General features: G+C 31.0%; 1 protein-coding gene across 1 annotated transcript; it reads right to left on the bottom strand.

Annotated features, from left to right (window-relative positions):
• Positions 1-1,012: 1,012 nt before the first annotated feature.
• LOC127711218 (zinc finger protein 37-like) lies at positions 1,013-15,593 on the bottom strand. The gene is made up of 3 exons (XM_052217186.1): positions 15,511-15,593; positions 6,285-7,662; positions 1,013-1,828 (listed from the first exon to the last, which is right to left on the bottom strand). Exons 2-3 carry the CDS (start codon positions 7,638-7,640, stop codon positions 1,301-1,303), a joined length of 1,884 nt encoding a protein of 627 aa, XP_052073146.1. The 5' UTR covers positions 7,641-7,662; positions 15,511-15,593; the 3' UTR covers positions 1,013-1,300.
• Positions 15,594-17,315: the final 1,722 nt, after the last annotated feature.

The following is a 17,315-nucleotide window of genomic DNA, read 5'->3' as shown; positions in this document are numbered from 1 at the left end:
GTGCAGTAGTATATTGAGGCCAATAAGTGCAAAGGGGCATAACTCCTAGAATAAATATTGAATCATAATTTCCTGTCGATATGCACATCTATATAGTATGTCCTTATTATCTACAAAGTTTCATGAATTTCTGTTGTGTGGTTTAAACATTATACCTGACGCAATAAATTGCGTGGGGGTATAATAATGTAAGCCACAAGTTTATACAACTGCATACTAATATCATTGACTTATCATTAGTTGTTAACCTTAAAGTATATATCACAAACTTTGGCATTGTCTACACAAATTTTTGTTCTAAGGGAGACAATATCCTAAACAATAAATTGAACGAATACAGGAATAATGTCAATGGGTTCTACACAATGATAATTTTAATTGATGTGGTCAGTTCAGAGAGAATAAATTATCAAACCAAATTAAAGAATCATATGCATTTCCAAATCCCATAGTCACATTGTCCTACAAACATATGACTGGTCTTTTTTCAAACGTACATGTTGTTTAATATATATCTAATACTTATATCATACTTATATCATCATGATCATCTTTTTTCTTGATTTATGTGGTTTATACATTTTAGGAGATTCTACATGCAAACATCAAAGGACAAAGTCTATCTAGTGAAAGAGATTGAAATGTTGAATGTCGAAACTGACAGAATAAAAAACCAACAAGTAGCTTTTGTTGGTGTTTCCTTCCTTCTGTCTCATATAATTTTTCTAAGGAATCAAGTCATCAATTTGATATCAAGCTTTATGTGAGATATGAGAATGTTATACTGTGTGATGCAGATTCATCGATCATAGACTTTATATTTACCGATCCTACACAAAATGGCTATGTATGATATTTTCGAAGCATTTTTCTCAGAAAATACAAATCAAGGCTTTACCATATATATTTACTATGTAGTGTTTTATCTCATCCATATGTCGAAGTTAAATTTATGTGTTAAAATCCTAACATCATATGGTAACAAGTGTGTTTGTCTGTTTCAAACGATAAATGAAGTATCCAATTCATTTAACAAATAATAATCATAGTAATCATGGTAATGAAAAATAATAATAAAAAATAATGTATAAACAGTTGCCATTTGTACATGTAGCTAGAAAAGAGAAAGTGTTTTTTCTCAGTTGTACGCAATGAAATTTGTATAAAAAAGATTCCAACAGATTGTAAATAGTATAATAGTTCTCTAAAAATCAATTTTAAAATTGCTTTAAAATAATTAAGGCCAATCATCCAATAACTGAAAACAACAATATTATGACCATAGACAGGCTGTTCAGTCTCACTGATGATATTTCCTATTATGTTTAGATTTGCTTGATCGGTATCGGAATCCTTTATTACATATTTGACATCGATATTGGTCAACACCTTTTTTATGCTTTCCTATCATATGGTCTGATAGAACATCTTTCCTCTCAAATATCTGAGGACACATTGGACACTTGAAAGTTTTTGCAGTAGGAGTCTTACAAACTTTCAAGTGTCTCTTGTATGTAGCTTTATATGTGTACTGCAATTTACATTTCTCACACTTGTAAGGCTTATATCCCATATGCGTGTGCATGTGACCAAGAAAGTGGGCGTTATCGACAAACTTTTTGTTGCAGATGTGGCATTCCCGTCTCTTCTTGTCATTATCAGAGTGACTAATTTCATGACGTCTGTGACCACTTTTAGTTTTAATATTTTTTCCACAAAAACAGCAAATATATCCCGGCTGATCATTGGTGTTGTTTAAAGCTGTAATAGCAGATGAGCTGTCATGAAATGATTCATCTTCTGCCTCAATTTTCATGTGTTTTGTCATCTGAAATAATTAAAAAAGATTTTTTTGGAAGTTGTTATTAAGGTTAAACATTATGGCATGTATGGTTAATATATTCTTGAGGAATCATAATATTTTAACCAAGTTAAGTTTAGACCAATTAAATCTGCCCACCCCACCCTCCCAAAAAACAATAACCATAGAAATTCAAATTTCCTAAGCTTACAGGATGACCATTTGATATTCTCAGCAGCCAGAAGGATTTTTTTTATTAATTTTTTTTTAATCTGTTAATTGCTATTCATGTTTTTTTCCCAGCGGCTTTGTGCATAAATCTATTTTGAAATTCACTTTAGTACACATTTTTAAACTACCCTGCATTCTATGTTGCAGAATATCCATTTTTGACCTGTCTGTACAAAGTACTTTATTTTCAGTTTTGACAAGGCTGAAGTGATCATGCAATTTATTAATGAAATGTTATACTTCAAGTTACCATATGATGTGTATTGGAATTACCATACTTGTTAAAAAAGCCTTTCTTTTTTGAAAATTTAAAATAAGTAATCCATTGAGTGTGTAGGAATCAGCTATAAAAATAAACTCAACTACAAATACAGAATCATGAACAAAGAAAGATAACTCCCAACTCAAATTTATAATTTGCCTATCTAATTACAATATAATGATCTATAATGTTTTATTCTAAATTCACCAACTAGCAAAATAAAAGCAATCTTTACCCTTCAGTGCTCAGAGTGAGGGTTAGGCGCCTGCCAACATGTTTAACACAATCACACTATGATTCCAAATATTAACATCATCTAACAGTATAGGATTCTCCAATTATGCTGTTCAAAATGTTGGTTTAACAATTCAATGGTTTAATAGCCTAACATTTTAACAAACAATTAAGTGGCCTCTGTTGAGGAAGGGTCTAAGTACAAAATGTAGTTGATCTACAGTGATCGATAGCCTGTTAAAATTGATGATGTTAGGAATCTGCTTCAGCAAGATGTGTTCAATTTTGAACTTCATTAACTAAGATTGACAGTTTTCCTGCCAAAGGTTGGGTTCTTTTAAAGCTCCATCCACCAAAAAACCCTGACAGTCATGATCATATAGACAAGTAAGGTAGATATCTAAACTGTTGTATAAAAAATAAGAAGATGTGGTATGATTGCCAATGAGACAACTCTCCACCAGAGACCAAATGATGTAGAATTGTGCAACTGTAGGTCACCGTTTGGCCTTCAACAATGAGCAAAATCCATACCACATAACAAGCTATAAAAGGCCCCAAATTGACAAATGTTAGAAAATTCAAACAGGAAAACTAATGGCATGATTTATGTACAAAACAATAAATGAAAAACAAATATGATACACAGCAAATAACGACAACCACTGATGACATCACAACTATTACTTGTTTAAGTTGTAACATAAACATATATATATATTTCTCTAATTCTTCGTCAATTTATCCCTTCTCTGCACCCATTGTATAAACAATCTTTAATCAACGTGTGGTACGTTTGATCTCAGTTCTTCATTGGTTAAAATCCGATTATGACGTCGAATTTTCTTGCTTTCCCCTGAATTTCCTATTGTGACGGCATGAAAAAAGGCGACCATGCCTGATGACGTCACATAGAAAGAACACATCTTTTTGCAGATCATTCGAAAAGAAGGAATAAATTTGCCTGCGTATTGTTTGAAAATCATTAGAGAAACAGATTCCACCACCAAATCTCCAGTCAAGGATATAACTCTATAGGGTTATTAGAGAAAAATAACATACGCTTGTTATTGTGGACAAAAAAATCAAAGAACTGTGATAACATATGTATGTTACATGTTTTTAAGGGACAATATACATCATTAGTTTTGTTAAAATGTATACAAGTTCTATTGATATTGCTACTGTCTTTATGTATACTTAACTATAGAAAGATATATAACAGTTCATATTTTGCCAATCATGCATATCACACCTATGTTATTACAGAACAAATATGCCTGCAATAACTAAAGGGTGTTATTATAGCTTCTCTACATCACTTCAAAGCATTTGATCAGACATAGATCATGCTCAATTACAATGTATTTTAATTTATTGTAAGAAGTAATGATCAGAGCATGTAATGTGGTTCTGCGCAAGCTTCCCAGTAATTCCCAAGTGTCTCATTTAATAAGTTACATGCCTTTAATAACTAAGCCTTGTTATTACAGCTAAGTTAATCACTTAAAAGCCTTGTCTCATTGATTTACCATGGTTAATGAAAAATGTATTAATCTAAATTTATAGTTAGTTATCAAGGCTATGCATTTAGTTTCTGCGCAAAGTTTCAAGAGTTTCCTAGAGCCCACTAAAAATAAAAATATTTTTGATTTATTTTACAAATAACAAACATATGTTATTACAGATTTAGTAAATTTAAGGATTAAAGAGTAGACAACTCATAAAAGTATCTGTAATAACACATGCAAGTTATTTTCTGTAATAACCCTATAGAGTAATATCCCTGACTGATCTCGTGTAATATGATATTTATCCACTCTCGACAGTTAAATTTTAAATATTTAAAACACTCAGCAAGCCTTGCGTTTTAAATTTGAAAATTTAACTGTCTCGAGTGGATAAATATCGTATCACACTCAATGCAGTGGTAGAATCTATATATGTATCCTTCATCATAACTGTTTAACATCTTTTTAATTGATTACTGATGTTTTTTTCTCAATTTAATTATTTATCACCTGATCACTAATGTGGATTTACTCAAAAATTTAAATTGCTTATCATGCTTATATCACTCTTTCAAATAGTCTGTCTTTGGTTATAAAAATATATTTCAATAGCACAGATTTTGACAGTGAGACTTATATGTCTTATATATTTCTTAAATTGTATTTCCTGTGCCCAGGTGGCAAGGCTAACTGGAACTGTCAGCGAACTCACAAAAGGGTAACCCCAGTCCTGAAAATTTGAGTATCTCCCATTTTAAAAGTTTGATCAGGATTTTTTCCTTTCTAAGATTGTGTTCTAGTCATAACAGTACATCAACTACATGATACGGGTTATGTTCTTCTCATATATATTATGATGGTATGATACTAAACCCCTAATGGGAGGGATTGTGCTTGATATTCATATGATGAAGACATAATCTTTGAATCAGTTTAATTGAGGTCTGGAGCTGGCATGTCAGTAACTGCTAGTAGTCCTTTGTTAATTTATGTATCATTGCCATTTTGCTTAGTATCTTTTGTTGCCTATTTTGACATCAGACTCAGATCTTGCTAATATAAAAAAAGAAGATGTGGTATGATTGCCAATGAGACAACTCTCCACAAGTGACCAAATGACACAGAAATTTAAAACAACTATAGGTCACCGTACGGCCTTCAACAATGAGCAAAGCCCATACCACACAGTCAGCTATAATAAAGGCTAAACATGTTTAACCCTGCCGCATTTTGGCGCCTGTCCCAAGTCAGGTCCCTCTGCCCTTTGTTAGTCTCTAATTTTCATTGGTGGCCTTCGGCTGTTTACTGCTCTTTGGTCGGGTTGTTGTCTCTTTAACCATGTTAACACATTCCCCATTTCCCATTTCAATCGAAACTTTAAGTTGTCAAAACACAGCCACTCTATTCAGTCAGGGGTACTACTTGTACAAGTAATCTTTATTTACTTGATGTAAATAATAATATACATGTACTTGTATAAGTAAATTTGTTATGTTCATTTCTTCTTATAATGTTTGAATAATCTCCCCTTAATTTTCTGAAAAATTTACTTGTACAAGTAATTTTTGTTTAAAATCCCTAAAATTCTCAAGTTTTGAGATGTAAAAACATGCCTTTAACAATTCTTCTCAGGTTCGTTCATAATTTTTGATTAGAGTTCAATGTTTCATCTCATTAATTCAACAAAGAAACTAATTGCAAAAAGAGCTTAATTGCACAAGGCCTTCAAAAATTGCCTCTTGGGGGCTTGTAAATGACCAGTGTTCTGAAGATAACAGACAAATGAGATTTTCATTGTCCATGAAATTGCACTTAAATGATTAGTAAAGACATCTGCAAAGGACAGACAATTAAAAATTCTATTAGAGCAAAGAAGTCCTGAGAAATTCAAGAAAAGCAGATAGTATGACTTTTTTACTTGTATAAGTAAAATATACAAGTAAAAAAATCTGAATGTCTAAGGGACAAATGAAGGGACATATTAACTTAGCCAATAAAATAATTTACCTATACAAGTAAATAAAATACACTTGTATCAGTATCTTACAAATTTACTTTTACAAGTATATTAATATTTACTTCTTCAAGAAAATAAAAATTACTTGTACAAGTAGTACCCCTGACTTCTATTTAAGTGACAATACACATACAAGGTTCATACTTATGACTAAAAACTTTTGATGGGGGAGGAACTTTATGGTAACTGTTGGTATCATATACAGATGTGTATAATTAAGTACTTTACCTCTTCATCACATGGCACAACTGGATACTTGTCTGGACAAATAGTCCTGTGTATCTCTTTTAGACGTTTGTTGTATTCACTGAGGGAATCAAATGGTGGTGCAGATTTGGGGCATCTTTGGCACTGTCTACTATAGCTATCTTTCTTTTCACATGAATTGTGCATACCCTCCTTAAATTCGTCTCCTCTTTCATCAGAACCAACAGGGACATAGTTTGTGTCTTCAGTTTCACAATCTTGAGTGCCAGAATTAGAAGTTTCTTTAAATGATTTGTTTTTATCTTCACTATGATCATGAATCTGTCTTAGAGTTTTTCTCGTTTTAATTCTACCATTTTTGCACTTTCTTTTACTTCCAGATCGCCTTTTAGTCAAAATTTTTTGTCTTATCATTGCTTTTACTAGTTTTGCCTGATCCTCATGTAAGAGGACGTTATTTAACTGTTGTGTTTGGTTACTTTCTGAGTTTGTACTATGATCTGATAAATGTAAGATACATGTATCGCTTTGTGATAACAACTGCAACCCAGATTCAGAAGTTTTATAAGCAGCAATAGGATACACACTTTCTAGTGTTTCATTTGATAAACTCGTCTTGAATGACAGTCCTGTATTGTCAATTGCATGCAAGTCTAAATTTTCTGGAAGTTTCACATTCTGATCACCAGAACAACTTTCAGATGTCGTATCCCCAATAGAAAACATGGATTTTTTGTGGGATGATGTCTCATGTTTGATGCTTTCAACCTGAACTGGTAGTTTACAAGATTCAGTTTGTTCTGATATATCTACACTTTCACAATCAGAATCATCCGTGCATTCCTTCTTTATATCTAAAACTGAAATAGGTATGTTTGCACTACAACAATGTTCAAGTGACGTAACAGGCATAACACATGTGTCATGTGACAACAAATAACCATCAAATCTATCATAATTACTACGATTCTTATCAATCATGTCGATCTGTTGTCTTATTGCCTGACATGCCGTTTTAAAATTTAAATCATCACATAAAAGGAATAAATCATTAACATGTTTGTATTCTATATCAATTTTCCCTGTATACACCAAAGTAACTAAAGCTTCAACCATTTCAGGCGAAAATTTGGTACAATCAATTCTTTCTTTTTTCTTTTCTAATTTTTGTAGTTCTGTGTAATATGAATTTAAATTGGCACACATAAATTGATTGGCTATCAACACAAGTCTGTGGACATAAATTTCCCCTCTGTTAGATTCTAATGCCACATCACATATAACATTCTTCTTTTGAAGTTCATATAGTGAATGCAGTAATTGGTTTTGGTAGTGATGAATTTCTATTTTCATGATGGGTTCCATAAGCATGTTCATGTCACTCCAATTAACATATTACCTGAAATAAGAAAATATGTGTCCATTAAGAAAAGAATCCTTTTAATTTTGAGTTGTTCAATATGTTCAACAAAGTACTGTAAATTCAGAAATTATTGCGATTTTGTCATTTGAGACTAAAATGTGATTTTAATTTTTGCGATATTGAGAAAAATCTTGTTTAATTCATATAAAAAATTTCAAAATGCGAGTTTAAATCATTGCGAATATAACCTTGTCACATTTTTCGCAATAATAAAAACATCGCAATAATTTCTGAATTTACAGTATTTAATTTTTTAATTCTATCAACAAAGATTTATTTGAATCTGGAATAATTTTGAATTTTGAAAAATTGATAAGAAATGTATCATAGAACTAACCCAATTCAGGAGGATTAGCCATGCTTGCATAGCTAAGGTTTTGGTTGCTTTCACTGATATTTTAGTACATTGTAGTACTTAAGAACTAACTGACCCCACTTAGACATGCATGTATGGATAACCCTCCTTAATTGGGTTTAAGTTTTCATCATACATTTCTTATTAATTTTCCAGAATTCAAAATGATTCCAGATTCAAATAATTCCTTGTTTTCCTGTAAGTTTTATTTCAAGGCTTTATATTAGATGTTGTTTTTCTGTTTTATTTCAAGGCATTATATTAGAGATGTTTGTAGATAGAATTAAAATGAAGATCTATCAAAAAGTGAAAGATAAAACCATACCTATTATATGTATGTATTACTGATAATCATTTATTTCTGTAGTTTCATATTTATGTGGATTGAGGAAAAATTGTATTTTGTGGATATTTGATTTCATGATGATAAGCATGATAAGTATGTATAGAAAATTTATACTTTGTTCTACATTCCAATTTGTTGTTTATCTACACCTTCAACAGTCAGGGGTAACAATGGGTAATACAAGTCATTCTTATTTACTTGAAGATGTAAGTAATATTTACTTGTATAAGTAAATTTGTAAGATTTTTATTCTATTTTCAAGGTTTGAATTATCTCCCATTAATCTTCTCCGAAAATTTACTTATACAAGTAAATTTTTTTTACAATCCCTTTTAATTCTCAAGTTTTGGGGGGTCAAAACATATCTAAACATAATTTTTCTGGTTTGCTCATTAATTTATAATTAAGAGTTCAACCTTTTATCGCAAGAACTAAGCAAAGAAATCCATTGCACAAAGATGTTAAGTAACTGTGCAAAGCCTTCAAAAATTGCTCCCTGGTTGTAAATGAGCAGTATTTGAAGATAACAGACATTGAATGGGATTTTCATTGTCCATGACATTATACTTTTTATGGATTTTTTAGACAACTATTAATGACAGACAACTAAACACACTATTTGAGTAATGTAGTCAAGAAAAATTCAAGAGTAGAAGAAATAAGACTTTTTTACTTATATAAGTAAAAAAAAAATTTGAATGTCTAAGGGATATAAGTCTCTACCTCCAAATTAATTTACCTGTACCAGTAAATAAAAAACACTGGTATAAGTATTACCCCTGACTGTTCAAAATCATTGACAATGACTAAGGTACCCCACAATTAACATGATTAATAATGATTTTTCAAATTCAGATGATGGAAACTGTCAATTGTTAGTTAATTAGGAGATAACTGTATTGTATTTTTAGCTCCGACACATCAATTGGTGATTTGATGGTCGCAAAGTAAGTTTACTGGAGGTGCATATGCGGAGACAGTAAATGGGTATTTGCAACCATCAAATCACCAATTGTATGCCGTCGGAGCTTAAAATACAATATTGTTATCTCCATTCTATTAAAACTGACAGAAAACCATGTCAAATCATACATTTAAAATCTGTCATACATTGTCTGCGCTTGCGCGTACGTTTTCATAGCATCCATTGTGAATTGATGCCATGAAAATTGGTGACTTTATTCAATCAAAATGAACGTTACAAACGATGTTGCATTAGAATTGGAGTTATCATGGTTATAATCCTTCAGTGACTATCTTTGCCTGTTTTATTTTTTTTTGCATTTGCAAGGTTTTCTGCTCAGATACTACAATGTACTTAGAGCCAATTCAAAGCAAACTGGACCTGATCTATCAATGGTTTGTCTTAAATTTCAGATAAAATGGGATATGCCTCAATGTTCAATTTTGCTGTTTAAAGTCTTAATAGTTGGATAATCAACAATAGTTCTAATTATGGGCAGAATGCTTAAGTTGGTAAACATGTCTTCAAATGGTAATTGCTCATATGAAATGTATGAGGGGTCAATTGATGGTTTCAGTCATACTGTCATTTTTGTGGATCTTATTTTGCTGATAATTTTTTTTTTTAATAACATTTCTGTTTATCTAGCTATTGTATAGTTTTCAAGATAATGGACAGACGATAAAATTGGCTAAAATTCTTATTTTTTGCAAAAAATATCTATACATGCTATAAGGAGTCAACTGTTGGTTTCAGTCATCTATATATTTTTGTAAGAGTCATATTATCACAATTTGTTCTTAAGATAACTTATTTAATCTGGGCTACTTCAATTTCAAGTCCTCAGCCAGTTAATTTTATATTGAAATTGTTATGCACTATGCAGTCAAGAATTATATGTGAGAATGCTTACAGGACCATAAGGAAGGATGGACAGAAGCTAGGTATTTTTATATCCCCCGTGCCACTAATGTATTCAAACAGCAAAGGTATATAATTTTTTTAATTATTTAAAAAAATTTGGGGGTTGAATTTTATTTTGTTTAGTACATCTTTAAAAATGAATGTGGTCAAAGAACTGAAAAATTTGAAATTGGACATTTACCGTCCAATATCCAAAATCTAAGTACATTGTTAGAATCAGCATATCAAAGAACCCCAAGAATTCAATTTTTGATGAAATCAAACAAAAGTTTAATTTAGGACCCTTTGGGCCTCAATGTGGACTAATTTGATAAAGGAGCCCACAATCCAAAATCTCTAAATACATGGTTAGAGTCAGCATTTCAAAGAACCCCATAAATTCAATTTTTGTTGAATCAAACAAAGTTTAATTTTGGACTACGATTTGGACCAACTTGAAAACTGGGCCCAAAAATCTAATATTTAAATACAGGTTTAGATTCAGCATTTGAAAGTACCCTATATATATTTAATTTATGTTGAAATGAAACACAGTTTAATATTATCCATATAATTTTCTGTTCAAAGGGAAATAACTCAAACTGAATAAATAATGAACACATAGTTCTCTAAAATTAGATATGATTTAACCACTACAAAATAGTTCTCTAAAATTAGATATGATGTTATATATATCTATTTTCAAATTATAATCAATAAAATTAGATATGATTTAACTACTAACATTGTATCAAAGAACCCCAAGAATTCAATTTTTGATGAAATTAAACCAAAATATATGTTTATTAATTGACAATTTAAGCTTAGTTTTTAAAGTTCACTTCATCAAAAAATATATATATATATATATATATATATATAGCATTCAGAAAATTAGTTTATACAGAACAAACAAACAAACCTACCACAAAATTCCTCAAACATTTTACCAAAGAAAAGAAAAACAATCGAAAATGTCATTTATCATTAATACAATGTCTTTTAAAAATCTATAAAACTTATCTATAAGTGTAATCAAACTTTATATGTATAATTAACCATTTCTGTTCAAAGGGAAAACTCAATCACATAAAAATTACCACTTTTAACTATTGGAAAGGGAAATAACTCAAAAACCAGAAAAGCTAAAATTGTGAAAATTGAACTTGACCTTCATTTAGTCACAGGAAACAACATATCTAAATTTGAAAAAACTTCGTCAAAGGGTTTTCATGTTAATGAGCGTACACTGTTTGGCAGCCACCTGCCCACATGGCCGCCGTACATCCCCAAATCAATAACCGATTTTCCTTCCTTCGAAAATCCAGTTAAAAATCATCACATGTTATTAAGCAGTTAGAATACATAAGTTAATTATTTGTAGTTTTCTCAACATTCTATGACTGATGTTTTGATTTGTTTTCTTTTCAATTAATTAATTCATAACTTACATCAATTAAATAATTAACATGTTTGATGTTTGAACCTCTATACAGGTAGTTATTGGTGGTTTTTCTTCAAAAACTTAAATAAAAAACAATATTGGCTTCAGTTTTACAGTGAACACAAATAGTGAAGGTATATGTTTAAATATAGAAAAGAAAATTTATCTTATCTACTGTATTAAAATGCACATGTACCAGGCTCTCTAATATCATTTTCTACAGCGAAAAATTGGGTATTAACCTAAATATATGTAAAATTTAGGCAAAAATAAATTAAAAAATTTACTGAAAAAAACAGCTCAAATTAAATTTTCAAAATGATTGGGAGAAAATGCGAGATTTTTATTTACAGAATCAAGGCAAATTGGACACTTATTTTTCATTCAAGAGGTCATTTGACTATGAAAATTATTTAGATTTAAAGCACCCCCAAAAACATTTGTTAACAAAATACAGACTCAGCAATCACTGTTTAAGAATAGAAACTGGCAGACATGAACGTTTTATCAATGTATGTGGTAAATATGAAATATTACCTCGACATGAGAGGATATGTTTATATTGTAATTCAAATTCTATTGAAAATGAAATGCACTTTCTTCTGGAATGCCCTCTTTACAATAACCTCAGAAGAGATATGACTGATTATATCAAAAAATACCCCAGTTTAGTTAATTTAAACAGAAATGATCTTTTTACATGGATCATGAGTAATGAAGAAAGCAGAACTTTTTTTTATCTTTTTTTTTGTGCATACCTTGATAAAGGCCTGCAACTTAGAAAATCAGAAAATTAGTTAAATAGATAGCAAAATTATCTCCCCTTGACCACTGACCTTTTCCTTGTGCATTTGAACTATTATTTTATGTTTCTTTAATCACTCTGTAATGTTTATGTCATGTTGTTATTAATGTTATGCTCTTAATGGGCCCTTTAATTTGGAAAAATAAAATATTAAAATTGAGAATGGAAATGGGGAATGTGTCAAAGAGACAACAACCCGACCATAGAGCAGACAACAGCCGAAGGCCACCAATGGGTCTTCAATGCAGCGAGAAACTCCCGCACCCGTAGGCGTCCTTCAGCTGGCCCCTAAACAAATATGTATACTAGTTCAGTGATAATGGACGTCATACTAAACTCCACATTATACACAAGAAACTAAAATTAAAAATGATACAAGACTAACAAAGGCCAGAGGCTCCTGACTTGGGACAGGCGCAAAAATGCGGCGGGGTTAAACATGTTTTTTGAGATCTCAACCCTCCCCCTATACCTGTATTGTATTGTATAGTATTCATGAAGTTGCTACAGTGTTTGAATGACGAATCAGCAATTAAGGTCGTTACCAGGAAAAGAAATTGATAATAAACAATAATTCTGGCCATTCCTGTCCCCTTCTTTATTTCAATATTTTTGTTTAACCCTCTTGCTGCCGAGTTTTTTTTATTGCTTTGTCGCGCCAAAAGCATCTTGACGTTTCATATCTGTGACGTTGCAAAACTTGTGCCTCTCTGTAGAACAGCGCTTTCCCGCCGTCCATAATTTTTCCCGCGTCAATGTAGCCGTAATTATGAAAAGCGATGTAAAAGTAATTTTATGAAAACTATTGCTCTAAGATTGTTATAAACGATGTTTTTAATACAATATTATTTAAAAATAACCTTGCAATAAAGTTTTTTTTTATCTTTCTTGTCTTTAAAAAAATGCAAATAATATACCCATTGCTACTAGCTTTATAAGCGCTTTTGTTTTATCTTTGTCAAGTGAAATGCATAACTGATTCTTAACCACCTCTAAAATATTAAAATATATTTATACTTGTTATCCGATTAGCTTAGTATAACTTGTTATAATTGATAAATACAGTAAAAAAAATCTCTCAAATAATTATATAAACAAAACAACGGCCCCCAATAAAAATTAAAATAAAAACAATGCGTGTACAAATAAAAATAAATAAAAACTCCGAGCAGCCGATTCTATGAACTACTTCTTGTTGTAAAGTATCAAACGTGTCAGAATTAAATTTTCATTCCAATAGATATAGGAAGACGTGGTATGAGTGCCAATGAGACAACTCTCCATCCAAGTTACAATTTATAAAAGTAAACCATTATAGGTCAAGGTACGGCCTTCAACACGGAGCATTGTTTCGGTAGGCGAGAAAATAATTTTTATAGACGTTATTATCCATATTCATTTTGTTTATTTTTTAATCATGTTTATTATTATTTTGTTGAACACTTATTGCTCAAAATTTTAGAGCAATGTTTGAAAATACGAATTAAAAAAAACCCCAGAAAAGCGAGGGAAAAAAATCTCTAAAATTAATTTCTATTGTCTACAAATGAACCTGAATCAATAATAATTCCTTTTCATTTTCTATGATGAAGTACACACTGTAATTGGCATACACGAAATATCTTTTAAAATCTGTTGATTGATAAATTGTTCTCTTCTCAACTTTCAGTGGCAAGTGTTTCATGCAATATTAAGGACGTCTGAAATTTAATGTACAAAAAATCTGTTGCTCAGTGGGTCCTACAAAGTAAAAGATCTGTGATGAATGGCTGAAAATTGAGGTTGCCACTGGGAAATGATGATATGTAGGATAGGAAAAGAAATCATTGGGTCACCTACTAATTTAACACCCCCATTTCGAATGAAAATAAATATTTTTAGATTAGTGCTTCAATGATGAAACGGGTATAAAATGTATTGAAATATCGTATGGCAATACAAGTATATTGGGTAACATTTGTGTACTTTTACAAAAAAAATCTTCACTGAGAATTCAATCGCGGCATTTGAGCCCTAAAGAAATTTTCCAGTTCTCTTAAATAAAGCGTGTATTGTGAATATTAATATTTTGCGTAATCAAGTATAACAGTTACCTTTTCTATGATTATTTATTAGGAATGCGATTATTATATGAGATATTCTGATTGAAAGATGTATGAAAAAAACGTTTAACAAATTTCTCGAAAGTATGCAACATTTTACATGAAAATGACGAACTAGTAAACACGTTAAATAAGTTGGTATTTTAGTACTAACAAGCTTATGATCCTGTATCAATTTTTGACATCCGTCTTAAGTATACAAATAATGCATTTTATTCAGTTTGCTTCATTCCCGCCAAAATCGTCCTTTTGGCGCCGTCTTTTGACGTTGTCAGTGCCCCTCAGTTTTGTGACGTTACCATGGACCTTTGACGTTCTACACAATCAACAAGATTTGTGTGTAGAAGCCATAAATGTCCCTTTGGCAGCAAGAGGGTTAAAATATTGCAAAAGATATATATTCAACATATTTAACATGGGTAGTGATGGTTGCCAAAATGACTACTTCGGGTGCCGATTTAACCAGGTGTCGAAGTGATTAGGTGCCGAATTGACTATACTGGGTGCCAATTTGACAAGGTGCCAATTTAACCAGGTGCCAAAGTGACTAGAATTCGTGTGTGTTGTACTGTAGTGCTTTTTTTTTGTTTTTAATAAAGGCCCTTTAATAAACATGCTTGTTTTAAATGTTCTGTTTGAATAAATAAGACGATATAAAAGCTCAATCATACTGACAATAGAGATTATGTTTTCTGTATTCTAATATTCGTCTATAAATAAAGCTTTTGAACTTTGAACTTGAAAGCATTGTTTTACAAAGACAAGTCAAATGCCTGTGCGCTTTTCCTGTTTTCCTTATACAGCTGTTATAATATTTTCCTAATGGACTTCTACTGATCTGCATTGAAAAGTTGATAAATTTGTAGGCCCCCCTTTGACAATTTGATGCTTTGATTTTATTATACCTTTTATATATGACACATGGTAAGTGTAAACGAGCAAATAATTTCTTTATATTTTTACAGGTACGAGACCGTAGAGGGTTTACTTTTTGTTCAAAATAAAGCATGTTTATACACAGGTTTTCCCTCGTGGGGATTGTATAAGATACAACTAGTTACTAAAATATATCTTTAAATAACAATATATCCTAACTCACCTTAAATGTTAACATATATATCAGAAGTCCATTACCAGACTAGTAATGGACTTCTGTGTATATGTATATAACTACTATATCACTAGCCTGTCAACGCAAAGGTTGTGAGTTCGAATACCGAACGTGGCCGGATCCAGCCATTTTTAAAAGGCACTGGCTACGGTAACATTGAAATGTAAAAATAATAAAAAAGTTATTGTTACATTAGAGACTAATTGTTGAAATGCACGGTTGGGTAAGGAATTGATTAATTACGAATGCAACAATAATATAATGTCTACGGTTACGTTATGTTAATGTTATGTTAAATTTATCAAACTTTAACCTTCTATAGTTTTGTTACTTAATTCTTCGATATGTACTTAATAATAATAGTAATAATACAAATATTATTATTATTATTATTATTATTATTATTATTATTATTATTATTATTATTATTATTATTATTATTATTATTATTATTCAAATAGTGTTTAAATAGTTTTAAGTATTAATTATCATAGTTTAATGTTCTTCAAGATACTACTACAGTTTAGTAGTGTCAAAGGCGAAAAATATAGTTCAATGGTTCGATGTTAAGAAAAATATTTTTCACCTGAAGCACGGCAGACATTGAAAGTGTCTATAACTTCAAAAAGGGATATTTCAGAGTGGAATTGTAAAGAGAGTAAAACTGACGTGCACATTGCTGCATCACTCGTTTGTGATGGCTGCCGGCAGAGTGGTTTCACCAAAAAAAGCGTCGGACAGAATGATGCTCCCAAAACAACATACTGGATATGTAGAAACTGCCATTGTAAATAAAAATTTTAAAAAAATTGTATGCAAAATTGTAAAATTCAAATTAAAGTTTTCAAGTTTTATTTGAATACATATTACTAGTCCCAGCATACAATGAAGTGCATTAACGCAAATATTATTGTTACATTCGTAATTAATCGGTTCCTTACTCAACCCTGCATTCCGGCAATTAGTCTCCAATGTAACAATAACTTTTTTATTATTGTTACATTTCAATGTAACCGTAGCCAGTGCCTTTTTAAAAACAGGGGTGGGGGTTCCAACCTTATGTCCCCATTCAAAAGCATTGATCGTACAATAAAAGGGGGGCTCGAAATATGGAAATATGGAGTTGGCCTTAATCACTTTTTCGCCAAGTTATGTGATTTTCAAAAGTGAGTTCTGAGTCAATTAGGACTCCTATATATTTTCCCTCTTGAACCTTTGCTATTGAAAGATTAAGTAGACTGTAATTTGTTGAGTGGTCAGTGCTATTTGATTTCTTACATATTTTCATGTATTTACATTTTTCAGGGTAAAATTTTAGTAGCCATTTGTCACTCCATGCTTCCATCTTGTACATGATAGGTCTTCTTGTATTGTTTTATGATATTTTAGTGTTTAGAAGTATTGCGTTTAATACTTTCACTTATTGAGAAGGGTACAATAACAGGAGAAAATGTGAATTTTTCAGTTATAAAAACTGCTTTAAAGCATACAGCATGCAAGATAGTTATCTTTATACATATTTATTCAAAAGAACTTGAAATGAATTGGTTGGAAAACTTGTTTTGTCATGTCTGGGGGCTTTTAAAGCTCATTATAGGG

Source organism: Mytilus californianus, unplaced genomic scaffold, assembly GCF_021869535.1.
Source record: "Mytilus californianus isolate M0D057914Y unplaced genomic scaffold, xbMytCali1.0.p SCAF_8, whole genome shotgun sequence".
NCBI classification, from domain to species: Eukaryota; Metazoa; Mollusca; class Bivalvia; order Mytilida; family Mytilidae; genus Mytilus; species Mytilus californianus.
This window is presented reverse-complemented; position numbering and strand designations above follow the sequence as displayed.